Source organism: Microcebus murinus, chromosome 25 (genome assembly GCF_040939455.1).
Source record: "Microcebus murinus isolate Inina chromosome 25, M.murinus_Inina_mat1.0, whole genome shotgun sequence".
Taxonomy (NCBI): Eukaryota; Metazoa; Chordata; class Mammalia; order Primates; family Cheirogaleidae; genus Microcebus; species Microcebus murinus.
Window position 1 is genome coordinate 18,995,256 of NC_134128.1, and position 16,106 is coordinate 19,011,361.

Here is a 16,106-nt window from a genome sequence, read left to right on the forward strand (position 1 = left end):
TCTTCAAAGGGATTTATTCAAGATCACAGTTTTGGGTTGAGGTTCAAAACTTGGTCTTTGACCCACCTGAACTCTTACTTTGATTTAATTTACAAGTGCAAACATGTTCTTTAAAGATAATAGGTAGTTAGGATAGTTGTCCTGTTTTCTCTGCCATTTGCAAGTATTTTCTAATTATTATGAGCTTGTAGCACTGATCTCTTAACGCCCATATGGAGAATACATTATGGGTGATATATATATATATGTGTATATATATATATACACACACACATATATATATACACACACACACACACACACATATGTGGTAGCACCTCTTCACTGAGGGACTGAAAACTTCACCCTGAATTTTAAAACTATACATTTTTACAAAGGATGCTTGGTAGAGAGAAAGCAGAAGACTGAGTTTTAGAGCCTATGTTTACTTGTAACCTTGGCTGATTCATGTGTACCTCAGTTAACTGTTCTGCCAAAGAATGGGAAAATAACAAATAAGCTTTTAACGGTCTGGAGACAAAGGGAGTACCTTTGGTTTGCTCTGGGATCCATGATTTTGTGATAGACTAAAAATACCAAAAGAATTCATGGAAAGGAAAGAAAAATGGGAGAGAAAAATTGGCAGTACATTAAGGGGAACAAATTGCTGGTGGAGAATCATTTTATTAAACATAACATTTAACTATATTAACCCGAATGTCATTTTTCTCTTTTAGTTAACTCCATAGGTTTACTTTGAGAAGGGATGCTATATGATAGATAGAACACATAACAAAGGTATTAAATATTAATTCAGCATTTGTTGCAACTTGGCTGTTAAAAATCATATGGTAGAAGCAACGAATATACTTGTTTAGAAATTCTTCTAGTCCCTGCCTCTAGGCATTGAGACCAGTGAGTTTACAAACTTCTTTGGGAATTTCTAGTGTGCATGGGAACTTAGACTTCTATTCATGTACTGGGAAGTCAGAGGTGTGTGTGTGAGGAGGAGGACAAGGAATTTATAAGATGTTTTTGAGGCATATTTTTCATGCAAATCTGGGAGCTTGGAGTTAGCAAGATAGATTTTTATTTTTATCCACATTTTTTCTGTTTCAGATATAAGGTTTTTGAGAAATTGGAAAAAAGTATTAAGGCTTTCAACAGTGCAGTGTATTTTGGTTGACTACTTAAAAACTTGCACATAGCATCTGTGATGTACTATAGAGAATTTATAGCATAGCACTTTATTTTTTCTGTCATATGGCTTTTGTGAGAAAATGTTTTCACTTTGCTTAGTGATTTACAGAAGATTACCTACATTTTGTTTTGTTTTGTTTATAACTAGTCAACGCTTTGCAAAGTAATACATTTTAGACTTTGAGAATAGGGTTTTCACATGTGCTGAAATCATTTTGAATCCATCATTTCAAGAAGATACAGCCTATCCTTTCGTTGTTTCTTATTAACTGCTTCAGAGCCTACATGGATAGCTAGGCAAGGCATTCATTTCTCTGAAGTTGAGCTGTGTTCGTGCTTGAGCTTCCTGAAAGCAGAAATGAGCTCTTGGTGATGAAACCTGTTGGATTTCTGGAGGAAGCAGCTGGAGTCTTTGGCTTGTTAACTAGCAATGATTCAAGTCTTGCAGATTGTAAAGGAGCTGGTGACACCATCAAGGCAAAAAACAGCCACAGTGAAGGAAGGTAGGATCATTAGCAGAATGAACAATCAGAACACTTTGAAGGCACCCAGATTCTGATAAGTATCGACCTAAAGAACAGCTATAAAAAGGAGTTTTGAGTTTTCATGTATGCTTTTGCTTTTCTGATGTATTACGGAATCTGAAAAGGATCAGGTTAACATGCCTCATTATTACTGTTTTTCAACCAAAAATTAGAAGCACATTATTTTATTTAAAGGTACAGAGAGTAAGGGGAGGTTATGACATTGCTACTGCAACAGTATCTTTCACATTGTAAAGATCCTCATGCATTATATATTTTGGAGGTAGAAGAATAATTTCTATAGTCCTCGTTTCTGTTAATTTTAAAATATAAATATTCATGGCCGAAATCAGAAGGGAACAAGCTAGAATTCTGCCTGTGTGCTAGGGCATAAGAACTAGGTGGTTGTTATTTGTATGAATAACTGATAAAATAATAGCTCTAAATATGAATTTTGCCAATGAATATTAGATTTTGTTGCCTTTTTAGGGATAATTAATTCTGTTTATGATTATGTTTAATCAGTGCTGTTTATAATAAAAAGTAGTCCTGTATTTACAGCATGTGTCTGTTTGGGATATGCTAAAGTACATTTTCAAAAAATTTTTAATTGCATGTCTGACTTACAGATCTTGAATTAATATAGATACATCTTTGCAGAGATACTTGTATATTTTACTTTTTAAACGTTTGAAGTAGTAAATCTCTAAAATTATTTAAGAATTGAATTTTAAAAATACAGGCCATCAACTAAGTTGATTACATGGACAATTTCAGAAAATTAATCTATAGCTTAACATCAGTCAGTTGATAAATTTATGTATCAGCTTTTTCATATGTAAGATGTATTGCAGCATTCTGTCTTTATGTGATTTGAACAGTGTAAGTATACCTTAGATGATATAAAATATAGATTATTTTAGATTTTTTCTTTAATGTGATATGATCTATGTTTTAAAATAAAGCTATGAGATTCCATAAGTCCTATGTAAAATGTTTTAGGGTAATAGTGCAAAGTAGTATTGTGACATACAGAATAGTTAACCCTATATAGCATATTAAAGCTGAAAGAAATCTTAGAGATCTTCATGTCTACTCTATTCATTTTATTGAAGAACATGATATTTAAATGAGTAAACAGAAATGCACTTCAAAAAACAGAGAAACTATTGTCATTTACCTTTGAAAATGTGACACTATCATTTAGAATACTTTACTACAACTATTTACGTCCTGTTTTCTATTTCTTTCTCTTTCCCTTTCTTCTGAAATAGAAGGCTTCATTCTGATCTCTGAATAGCAGGATTCTAACAATTAGGCATTTTTAAAAAGCCATTGCTTTTACTAGTTCAGGAGAATATAAATTAGTTAATTTCAATCTGTTTGAAAATGTCAGATTCATACAGTTTGACCTTTACAGACAGAATTTTTTATTGGAATGTTTCTTCTAGTTTTTATGTTTTCCGTCACAGTCATAGCTACTTGGAATGTACCCAGGAAAAAGAATAATAATATTTTTTTTGCTTGTCAAAATGCACATATCTCGAGAATATGTGACAGGAAACACCATATGAATATAGAAAAAATACTACTGAAAATTCTATATCTTAAAGTAGTAGAATGTTTTGTGTCCTCAGACTTTTTCTTATTTTTCAGACAGAATTTTCTGTTAAAATCAGAGGAAGCTTCTACATAGATTTTTTTTTTCTTAGAAGCTTCTGTTTCAAACCTCTTCTAATAGTGTTCCTAATCATTTAGTGAACATATTTACTATTAATTTTATCCTTTTGCAGCTATTGTTATATTTTACCAGTTTTTTTATATTGATTGACAAACTCCTTGAGAAAAGCAGTCCTATAGACAAATGTAAAACACTGGTGCATAAGAATAGAGGTTTTTTTTTAAAGTTAATTCTTTAAAATATATAGATTTTTTTTTTTTTTTTAAGACAAAGTCTTACTCTGTTGACCAGGCTAGAGTGCTGTGGCATCATCCTAGCTCACAGCAACCTCCAACTCCTCGGCTCAAATGATCCTCCTGCGTCAGCCTCCTAAGGGGCTGGGACTACAGGCGTGCGCCACCACACTCGACTAATTTTTTCTATTTTTAGTAGACACAGCGTCTCAGTGTTGCTGAGGCTGGTCTCAAACTCCTGATCTCAAGGGATCCTCCCGCCTTGGCCTCCCAGAGTGCTAGGATTACAGGTGTGAGCCACTGTACTCACCTCAAATGTCCTCCTTAGCCTGCATCTCCAGGGCTGAGCTCACTAATTGGTGAGGTGCTTAGCATAGAGCAGACTGAAAAGTCAAACCCCACAATCTCTTCAGATGTATGGAAGGCATAAATGTAATCACCTGGAGCTGTGTGTTACTGAGTAGCCTGTTTTTCTTCTTTAAAAGCCTCATGTTTATTTGGATGAAAATCTTTTGAAAATGGTTCATGTTTCTCTGTCTTGTTAAACAGAAGTATGCTAAATATGATTACATTTTTTCTTAATGATTCAGGTTCTCCATTTTATATTTTTGATAGGTTAGAAAACCTTATGATAAAATTTATTAAAATTATTCCTAAAATGAGAATAGATTCTGAGTGAGGCCCTGAAGGTCTCTCCTGTTGGGTAAAGCATACCAGCTTTGGTATCTATCTTGGTCTTCTCATTCCCACTTTTATTCCTTAGTACCTTTCCTCCCAATTATTGCAACAGCCTTCTCATTTTATGTAATAAACTTAGAGTACTTACTGTATCTTAGATGCAGGAGTTTAGAGACATCCTCAAGGAACTCAGATGCAGTGGTCGGAGACAAAAGTCAGTAATAGTAGTTTGGTAGGTGTTGTAACAAGGTGTTGTGGGGGTGGGGGGTGAAAGAGGTGTGGGGTGAACTACTTAAGGGGAGTGAAGGGATTACATTCTTTGGTGAAGTGACAGACATTCTCAGTTGAGCTAAGTCTCAAAGGCGGCATAAAGGCTAGCCAGCTTGGGGAAGAAGAGAGTGTGTGAGCATCCCAAGCAAAGGAAAGAGTGATGGAGGGAAGAGAGGGCAAAATGTGTTAGAAAACCATGAGTTGTTGAGTATGGCAAGAAAGTAGGCAAAGGTTGGAGGGCAGTGGTAAAGTTGAGGGAAGGGAGCTCAGGTGGGGGGAGGAGGAGGTGAGAAGAAGTCTGGTCATTTAACCATTTAACCCTGTGCTCAGTCCTTCAGTTGCTTCCTGCAGTATCTTTTCCCGAAACAATTTGCTGTGAAATCCAGAATCTGGGCTTGTCCTCTACAGTATTTCTGGCTGTATCACTAGATCTCTGCACATATCCCCTGTGCCAGCTCCATCAGAGTACTTGCTGCTTCCCAAACATGCTGCTCCATCTGGATGGCAAGTCCTCCCCCCTCCCGAACAATTCCCTTCCTTATCAGAACAGCCTTCCAGGCTTAAATGCCACCCCTGCCAGAAAGCATATTCCCTGACTTTCTGTCCCCTCACCTTTCTTTGTCTGGATTTAATCACTGCTTTCTTTGTATTCTCTTAGTATTTTGCTTTTGTTTCTATTACTATACTTTTAAAATTCTATACATGATGATTATACTTCTTAAATTGACCAGTAAATATTAATTGTAATGCACTTATTGATTTGACTTATTGAAGATTTTTATTTCTGTTCTGTTTTTTAGCTCTGTTTTAGATAGGGTTATCATAAAGTGATCTTAGACAAGTGAAATATTATAACTAATAACTTAAACAATGGACAGAGGAATATGTAAACAGACCCATTGACATATTTTGTAATGGTCAGATAGATAACGGTTTTCAGCTTATATTTAAAATGTACCTGTATTTTGCTATGTATGTTGACTATTTAAGCTTGCGAAACTGAAGTCAGAGCATCTACTATACTTTATTTAGTTGTGGGTTTATGATTTACAAAGAATTTCATGCTCTTGATCAAAAAAGAAGATTTCACAATAAAAATTATTTAATGAGAATTTGAGAAATGACTGCTCATGGCAAACATTTGTTCATTTTCCACCTGATATTTATTCTCCCTTAAGTCTTTAACAGAACTTTGTTTTTGTTTGGAATAATATTATGTTTAGTTAAAAAACAAACCAACAAATCAACTCCATTTCCTGAGATGTAAGCAAAATCCTGCTGAGGATTGCTGGGAAAATTTTGCTTTCTGAGACAGTTGTCACCTTTGCTTTTTTGTTACATCCTCCTTTCTACCTGGAATGTGAGTGCAATTCCTGGAGTTGTAACAGCCATAAAGTGACCATGAGGACAAAAGCAACAGAGTGAAGGAGAAATATAGAAGTCTAGTCTTTTGTGACACCAATGACACTAATGAATATTTGTACCAACGCTGATTTACCTCTAGACTTTTTGATTTATTATTTGCAATCAAAGCAGTCCTCACTAGTATGGTATCCAATGTGGTAAAGAATAAGACTAGAAACAAAAGTGTGTGATTTACACATAAAGTCTTTTAGTATACAATGTAAATACTTTTACAAAGTACTTTGTTTTGTGCTGGGATTGGGCAGTCTTAATTAGAAGTAGTATGAAACACAGATATAGCTGTTACAATGTGGTGGAAGGGATATTAATTTGGGAGTCAGAAGACCTGTGACTTTAGACAAGTCAGTGAATGTCTCTGTGTCGCGGTGTTTTCCATCTATTATTAATATGTAATTAGATGTTCTCTCTCTAAGATCTCATAGAGCGCTGACATTCATATTCTACTTCATTTCTTGAAGCCATATTTATTTTTTTAAGAGCATGAACTCAATTCGGACAGACTGAGGTCTCAGTCCTGGATTTGCTCATTTATTAGCTTTAGTAAGTTATAGAACTTCCCTGTGTATTAGATTCTTTATCTGAAAAGTAGGGATAAGAGCAGTATGCACTTCTAAGGGTATTGTAAGGGTTGTGTGAGATATGCCTATACAGGATTTACACAATGCCAGCCACATTGTGGGGACTAAATGTAAGCTGCTGTTTGTTACTTTTATTGTTGTTGTTGTCATAGCTGTTGATATTGTACTCCTGATACCCTAGATGGCTAATAACTTGTTTGTATGTGTTTATGTCTGGGACAGAATACAGGGCTCTGTGGACAATGGTCTGATTCATTATAGTGATGCTCATTAATCTTTATAACAGTGTCAGTTCTTTTGTGCTTGGAAAACTAAGCAGTACATTTATTCTTTAAATTTAGGTATATAATATTTGAAGTCAAAATTGTGTGGGTGTTGTGGGCAGAGTTGATAAAAGTTTTATCAAGAATTTGTTTCAGGGAGATATATTTAATATAGATTATAATTCGTAACCCACTTAAAATGTTATTTTAAAGAAAAATGAGCTCATTTTATTTAGCTTATTAACTATGGCGACAAAAGCCATTTTAAAAATAGAATTGACTGCAGCAGACTACATGTCCATCGTTCCTCTCTTGCTTGTTGTCGTTGAGGTTCTGAGTAAGGCTGTACTGTGTAGTCATTAAGAGCATGGTCTGAGCTCCCTAACCTGGGAGCCACTAGCCACATATGTGTATTTAAACTTAAATAATTAAAATTAAGTAAAATAAAAATTCAGTTCCTTAGTCATTTAGCTGCATATTAAGGGTTCAGTAGCCATATTGCAGAAAGTTTTATTGGACAGTGTTAGGTAGATTGTATAGCAAGACTGCCTAAGCTCAGATCTTGAATCCAGTACTAACTAGTCATGTGACCTTGAGCAAGCTATTTGATTTCTCTGTGCCTCAGTTTCCTCACATATAAAATTGGATTAATCACCCCAGACAAAAGTTCTCATAAGGTTGTTAATGTGGATTAAATAAGTCAACATTTGTAAAGTGCTTAGAACAGCACCTGGCACAGAGTAAATATGCGGTATTTGCTAAACAAATGTGCATAGTGTTCAGATTTATTATGCTTTATAATTTATTAATGTGTACTGATTATCTTTTTGTCCTTTCTATATCTTTTATTGCCCTTTTGAAAAAATATTTGTATATGCCAACCTGCTTGAATGCATTTTTCATTTTTATATTTTATCGCAATTTAGAATAATGTTTCTGTCACACACTGTAGCTTAAAAATTTATTATGGTGCTCACTGCTTTCAGGGTAAAGCGGAGTCTCCTTTGTCAGGCATTTTGAGAGCTCCAGCCTGCCCTGCCCAACTCATTTGTCACTGCCATCCAGTTCTGGCCCTTGTTTCATTTTTCAGTTAATCACTGCCTTTGTTGTTGAAAATATTTAATGGTGGTGGTGTCATCTCTTCAAATGGTGTATAAGTTCTCCCAGAATGTGAAGCTTTATCTGTGCATATAGTAAATGCTCAGCATATGCTTGTTGAATAAAAGAATCTTCAATTTTGAAATGCAGTCAGTGTTTCTATTAATATCAAAGCCACATTTGTTCAAGTAATCTCTGAAGTAAAGGGAATCCAACACCCTTTCTGCCATCTGTGATGTCAGTATCAGCAGTGCGCTCCTTCACACAAGCCTCTCCACTTCTGTCCGGATTGTCTCAGTGGTGAGGGGGCCGGGTAGTGGTTCTGATCACTCTGGGTCGCTGTCCTGTAATGTAGTGACATGCAAATCACTATTGCAGTTGTTTTCTGGATGACATATTCTTAAAGGATGCTGATTTTATTTTGGTGTCTTGCTTCTTTAAGTTACCTCCCTGTTCTGTGGTGTGCTGTGTGTTACTTCTTTCTGTCTACTTCTGATTATACTCAGAGGTGTATCATGTGAATGTAACACAGGAAAAATCGCCAGTGTCAAAGAGAAACAAATACCACCTAATGTAATAAACAAAACTCAGTTTTTATGTTTCTGTATTAATGACATCTAGGTATGATTTAGTTTATTTTTCACTTTGAACAGGTTATTACCTCCATATGAGAAAAAAACTAAAAAGTTAAAACTTAATTTAACTTCTGTAGAATGACGCATACCTATGGTGTAGTACGATCATACAGAATCCCCATTCGTTACTACAAATAGCTTACTATATAACAATATGAGTGGCAAATGCATAATTAATTATATTGGTAGCTGCATTTTAGATTGCATGTATTGTCACAGATATATGTTGTGCAAGTTACCTTGTATTATGTGATGAAGAAAAAAGTAGATGTTGTAAAATCAACAATACAAATCAAATTTATATATGGTTTTACGTTGTGATTGAAGACACTCAGGCATCATCTGAGACACTGATTCAGTGTCTTATGTTGCTTTCTCAGGTGTGGTAGAGATGGCATAGGGGATAGCTAGGAACTGGCAAAGCAGTGGTACTAAGTCCCACTGGGGAATGATTTAGAGTAGCTTTTTGAATATATCTCTACTTATTACCTTACAGCGTATGTACTTATGGTTATTTTTCAAAGAGTTGTATCCTTTATTAAGCTGTGAGCTTCTTGAGGGCAAGGACTGCAACTCATTCATCATTTTGGAGCAAAGTTAATTCTGAAGAATGCAGTGGCTCAGAGCTTGCCTGGTATTTGTTTCTCTATAGCTTATCATCAAAGTGAGGAATGCATGTATGACTAATAGATAATTGATCAATTTAATCAGTTTCCTAATTACTGAGAAGATTCAATTCTTGCTTTATATTATTTTATTACTGAAACAGACTGCCCAGTGGACGTTTTGAACATTCTCTAGAGAACACTTAGGTTTGCAGTGAGTTATTTAGAATGTTACTTGGAATTAAATGTTTGTACTACTATCTTGACATAGTTTGAATGTAATTTAAATGTGCTAAAGTGTCTTCATTCAGGTAACCTGTTACCCTTTAAAAATAGTCTGCTAGTATTGTTTCTCTCCCATTTGGCAGACACCAGATGCAATGATTAATAAAGGTCATTATGCCACTCAGTCATGGAGAGCTTTTAATGACTATTACCTGAACACATGCTAGTTTTATCACTGCAGTTATCAGAAACATAAATAGATATGCTGCACTTTGAAAATTTCTGTGGTAAGTATAATATATTTAGAGAAGTTTGTGGACTTTACTATCCATCTATAGACATTGTGGTTGTATCATAAAAAGGTACTAAAATAGAAACAAATTTTAATAGTTGTTAAATATTGGGTATCATACTTGCTGACTTTGAAGTATGCTTTAGCGTTTAGTAACCTGTTAAAAGTTCTTTTGAGGATATGTAGTTTTTCTAGAACTCTTCTAAAATCCTCTAGTTCTGTGACCCAAAGGGAAGTAGTTAGTGGATTTTTTTCTGTGCATGCAAGGAATATAAAAAATTCAGGTCCTGGATGGGTGCAGTGGCTCACATCTGTAATCCTAGCACTTTGGGAGGCTGAGGTAGGAGGATCATTTGAGGCCAGGAGTTTGAGACTAACCTGAGCAACATAGTGATACCCTGCATCTATGAAAAATAGAAAAATTAGCAGGGTTTGGTGGTGCATTCCTGTAGTCCCAGCTACTTGGGAGGCTGAGGCAGGAGGATTGCTTGAGCCAGGAGTTTGAGGTTGCAGTGAGTTATGATGACACCACTGCATTCTAGTCTGGGCAATAGAATGGGACTCTGCCTCAAAAAAAAAAAAAAATCCAGTTCCTCATTTGGCTGATACACTTGAAAATGAGAGCCAGATTGATAGACTCGAAAGTGTTAGATATGATTAGTTTGTTGTTAGAGGTCTAAGATTCTCTCTGACCTCTCTTTACAATCTCCCACTATGGTGTGAATTTGTCTATCTTTCCTTTTAATTTTGCCATTTTTTGGCCTATACATTTTGAAATGTGTTACTAGGTTCATACTTATGTTTTCCTCATGGATTAATTGTTTTGTTGCAATGAAATCTTTCTTTTCTTTTCTTTTCTTTTCTTTTCTTTTCTTTTCTTTTCTTTTCTTTTCTTTTCTTTTCTTTTCTTTTCTTTTCTTTTCTTTTCTTTTCTTTTCTTTTCTTTTCTTTTCTTTTCTTTTCTTTCTTTTTTTTTTTTTTTTTTTTTTTTTTTAGACAGAGTTTCACTCTGTTGCCCAGGCTGGAGTGCTGTGGCGTCAGCCTAGCTCACAGTAACCTCAAACTCCTGGGCTCAGGCAATCCTCCTGCCTTAGCCTCCTGAGTAGCTGGGACTACAGGCATGCACCACCATGTCCGGCTAATTTTTTCTATATATTTTTAGTTGTCTGGCTAATTTCCTTTTATTTTTAGTAGAGGTGGCATCTTGTTCTTGCTCAGGCTGGTCTCGAACTCCTGAGCTCAAATGATCCACCTGCCTCGCCTTCCCAGACTGTTAGGATTACAGGTGTGAGCCACTGCACCCAGCCTCCTTTTTATCTCTAATAAGGATTCTTACCTAAGTCTACTTTGATATGAATACAGTGATATCAGCTTTCTTTAGGTGCTTGTTTGCATAGGATGTTTTTCCTATTCTTTTGCTTTGGAGCTTTGTGTGTACTTATATTTAAGATATCTCTTCTAAATAGTGTATCTGTATTTTTACATTTAATCTGATTACCTTTGTTAATTGGTGTGTTTAGTCTGTTTACATATGATACTGTTATGTTTTTTTTTTTTTTTTTTTTTTTTGAGACAGAGTTTCGCTTTGTTGTCCAGGCTAGAGTGAGTGCCGTGGCGTCAGCCTAGCTCACAGCAACCTCAAACTCCTGGGCTCAAGCGATCCTCCTGCCTCAGCCTCCCGAGTAGCTGGGACTACAGGCATGTGCCACCATGCCCGGCTAATTTTTTATATATATATCAGTTGGCCAATTAATTTCTTTCTATTTATAGTAGAGACGGGGTCTCACTCTTGCTCAGGCTGGTTTTGAACTCCTGACCTTGAGCAATCTGCCCGCCTCGGCCTCCCAAGAGCTAGGATTACAGGCGTGAGCCACAGCGCCCGGCCATATACTGTTATGTTTGGGTCTAAATCTGACTTTCTGTTTCTATCTTTCTACCTGTCTTAAATTCTTCTGTGTTTTCTTATCTTTTAGATTATTCAAATAGTTTTTATTATCTATTCTCACACCTGTTAGTTTGTTAGTTGTAAATTCTTTTGTTATTCTTCAGTGTTACCTTAGATTATATTGTTCATCCTTGATTTATGAGAATATATAATAAATTAGTACTGATACCCATTTCCCAGAAAAATCTAAGGACCTTGAGGTGGTTAATTCCATTTATGCCCTGTCTGCCTTTAGGGTTATTGTTGCTTTATGTTTTAATTCTACATATATTTTAAACCTCATGTATTTATTAATAGTATCTATATATTTACCTTTTCCCTTCCTCTCTTCCTTTATGTCTGTTCATACATCAGGGCTCATAGTTTTCTGCTCATAGTGTACGCATGCCGACCGTTGAATGTCTCAGTTGCTTGTCTGGAAATGTCTTTGTTTTTACATTCAGTTTTGAAGGGTGCTTTCAAAATTTCTTGAAATCCTAAATTGCTGGTTATTTTCTTTCAGCATTTTAAGAGTATAATTTCATTGTCTTGTGATTGACATAGTTTCTGCTTAGAAATTTGCCATTTGTTGTACTGCTGCTCATTTGAAAATTGTCTTTTTTTCTGGCTACTTTTTCAGATTTCTTCTTTGTCCTTAATTTTTGAAAGTTTTACTTGTCCGGGTATGTTTTTCTTAGTATTTATCTTGCTTGGGGTTTGTTGTGCCTTTTGAACCTGTGAGATACCATTCTTGCCGATTAGCTCTTCAAAAACCGTTTCTACACTGTTCTCTCTATCCTCTCTTTCTGGAACTCCAATTCTATGTGCATAAGACCATTTTCTTGTGTCTCATTTGTCTCCTATACTCTTTCATGTACTTTCCATCCTTTTTCTCTCTTTGTTTCGGTCTATTTTCTACTGATCTGTCTTCTAGATTATTAGTTCTCTCTTCAACAGTGTCTAATCTGCTGTTAAGCCTCTCTGCTGAGTGTTTAATTTCAGCAATTGGGTTTTCATATGATTCTTAAAAAAAAAATTCTGTCTTACCTTGTGGGTTGGTCTCTGTTTTCTTTTTTTCTTAGTGCTATTTCTTCATATATCTGGTAATTTTTGATTGAATGGCAGATGATAATACATATGAAAGATTTGTAGAGGTTTTGGATAAGCTTTTAGCTCCTTGTGGGCAATTAGAGAAGAGACAGAACAATTTAGTCCAATCGTGTTTGAGTTGTTGCTTTGTCTGAATTTTAGTATTTATAAGGTATCATTTATTTCTAGATCTCCATTAATCCTAGGGTATACTTATTTAGGGGCCTCAGCTGGAAGTTTAGGGTACTTACTAGGTTCCTGCCCCTGTGGTGGATCCTGAACTCCAATTTTTATCTTCTCAGGCCTGTGAGACTGCCAAAAGCTCTGATTCGCTTTTTATCTTCTTTTTGCTACTTTCTGCCTGGCTTCTCACGGTCTCTGCTGCTTATGAATGGGCAAATGAATCGAGGAGTTAAGGGGTTCAAGTTTTGGGCTGTCTTCTCTTTCTTTCTTTCTCTGTGAGATCATCTTGGCCCCTCATGCCCTGGCTCACGTTCTGTGCCCAGAGCTCCAGTTTTTGTCTCCCAGCCATGTGAAACTGTGAAAACTCTTTTGAATTTTTGGCTTCTTAGTAGTTTTTATTTGGGGCAGCATTGTTACTCTTTTTTTCCCCTTGAGCACTCCCTTCTGTTGCCACCCGTCTCCCTTTATTCATTCATACTGTCTGTAATAACAAATGTGATGGCTGGAGAGCCAGTAACCATCTTTGGATCATGGAGTGGCTTTAAGGATAGAAGCCTTAAAGAGGACAGGGGAGAAGAGAGATTGAAGGAACCTCAATTGCCATTGACTTGAGTCCCTGTGTCAGACCTGGATGAATTGTATTTAGATTTCTTAGACATCAGGAAAGACATTGACAGCTTGTCTTGTTTAAGCCTTGTTATTTTAAGTTTTGTGTTATACTGAGGCAAATCTATTTATTAATAGAATGAGGGTTCAGTGAATGGGTGCAAGCATATATATTTAGAGTCATTGGTTTTCAGCCTTTTATTTAGTTGTGACATGCATAGCAGGTAATATTCACCAGAATACATAGTCTCATGAGTGGCTTATAATATACTTTCCCAAATGCCATCCCTCTAATTCCCACATAAGGAAACATGGAAGTTCAAGTTAGTGATAGGAATATTATTATAGAGAAAACTTGAATTTAAGTGTTTGTTGCTAGTTGTTATTATTGGCAAGTTACTCAGGATATATCTACCAAATAATCCCAATGGACCACATTTGGGAATTTGTATACACTGTCTTGAAATGACTTTTTTTTGTATTCAACAATTCAGTGGCCAAAATGTGGTTGTGGATTAATGTGGCATTGGGGCAAATGAAAAAAGGAAGGATGACTGAAAGGGATATTAAGAAATTGGTGAGAAATTACATGGAGAAGGATGAAGGAAAAAATACAATGTCAAAAATGATGCTAAGCTTTTGAATTTAAGGCCTGGAATTGTGATGCTATTGGTAGAAATAGGCAAATTAGAAGGGGGTTCCTTGCAAGGAAATAAATGTTTCATTACTTAGAGTTATGAATATGTTTAATTGGCATGTTTCCTATTGGTGTGTGTGAATTTTTCTGCATAATGTGAATTGTATTATATCAATTTAAAAGGGTTTTCTTGATCTTATTCCTCCCCTAAAGGATACACAGAACTTTACCAAACCTGTGATTGCAGTTTGTTATACTCTTAGATAGTTCATAGCTACGTCTGTCCATATCTATAGAGAGTATTTCAGGGACTAATCTTAAAACCACTTAACAGTTGTTATGCATGTGGCAAAACTGTGACAACATTGAAAACAGGAATTCAGCATAAAGCAGCAGCATTTCCTTATTTTGAAAAGGATTATGATTAACATCCTAGGATTTATGGTAGTATCTGTTCACATTTTTGAGGCATGCACTTAAGGATGACTCACCATCCTGACTCACTAGCTTCAGTTCACTGTCATTCAAAAGCTCTTTCATTCTGGTTTTCTTTTTCTGGTTTTTATTTCTTCCCCAATGAATAGAATTATTGTAGTAAGTCTTACATTGCTGAATATAACCTTTGTTTTTTCTTAATTGGTGTGTATGTGCCACGCCTCTAGGCACATTCAGAGCTTTTGCTAAGGATGGCTCGCACTTTGTTGTTTAGTCTTGGCAGGAAGTATAACATAGTGAGAGTTAGTAATGTGTAAGAGTAGTCAGACAACAGACTTTCTTGTTAATAGGATGAATCTATAAATACTTTATTATTTACTTTAATGGAAATACGCATCTGTTATACAGGAATGTACCATAAATTTAGTAGTAACCAATTAAAGCCTATTTCAGGAAATACCAGTGGGCCTAGTAACTATCTCTGCTTAACAAAACAATTGAGCTGGCCCAATTATTTCAAAGAATTTATTTGATCCAACAAAATTCCAGGGAAATAATTTCAATAGTTCTGAGAATTTGATAGGAACTGACCACTAACCTAAGATCCTGGGTGAGTAAACTTAACCCATTGTAGAAACTCAGTGAGTTTTGCTACACTATATATAGCCATTAACACCTAGTTAAGTGAATAGGACTTGGAGTAAGAGGGGCCTGAGTTTGATTCATGGCATCACCACTTAATAGCTGTGTAATCTTGGGCCAACGTTAGCCTTTCTAAGTCTCAGTGTTCTCATCTCTACGAAGGTACATATGTCACTAGGGTTGTGATTAGGATTAAGTTAGACAATTCTTGTTCATTCAGTCATTCAGTAAGTTTATTGGGTACCAGTTAGGTGTCAGGCACTGTCCTAAGTACTAGTTACAGTGGTAAATAAAATGACAGGGACTGATTGGTAGGTCCAGTGGAGAAGACTAAAAATAAGTAAACAAATATATATGTTTTCTAGAATTTCATGTAAAGGAAGTCATACAGTATGAGATCTTTTGTGTTTGGCTTCTTTTACTTGTGTTGTTGCATATTATCAGCAGTTTTTTTTCTTTTTGAGTGGTATTCCAAAGTATAGATTAACCACAGTTTGCTTATCTAGTCACCAGTTGATGGACATTTGGATTGTTTTTGGTTTGGGAATATATGAACATTCACATAAACATCTTAATAAATAAATGTTTTTGTTACTTTTGGTTAAGTACCTAGGAGTGAGACTGCTAGTTAATATGATGAAGTTTCTACTTAATTTTATCAGATACATCCTCTCTTTTCTAATGTGGTTGTACCATTTTATATTCTCATTGGCAATGTATGAGAGTTCTAGATGGTCCACATCCTTGTCAAAACTTGGTATTGTCAGTATTTTTAACTTTGTCCTTAGTGGTATCTCAGTAGTGGTATCTCAGTGTGATTTTAAGGTACATTTCTCTTATGACTGGTGATATTGGGCATCTTTTTATATACTTTATATATATTTTTGGCCATTCATTTATCTTC

General features: G+C 35.5%; 1 protein-coding gene across 1 annotated transcript in view; it reads left to right on the forward strand.

Annotated features, from left to right (window-relative positions):
* The first annotated feature begins 297 nt into the window (after window positions 1-297).
* USP6NL (USP6 N-terminal like) overlaps window positions 298-16,106 on the forward strand; it is a 91,093-nt gene continuing 75,284 nt past the window's right edge. The window contains exon 1 of the mRNA XM_020284057.2: window positions 298-1,682. Coding sequence (XP_020139646.2) covers window positions 1,610-1,682 — 73 coding nt within the window. The 5' untranslated portion in view covers window positions 298-1,609. The remainder of the gene's footprint in view (window positions 1,683-16,106) is intronic.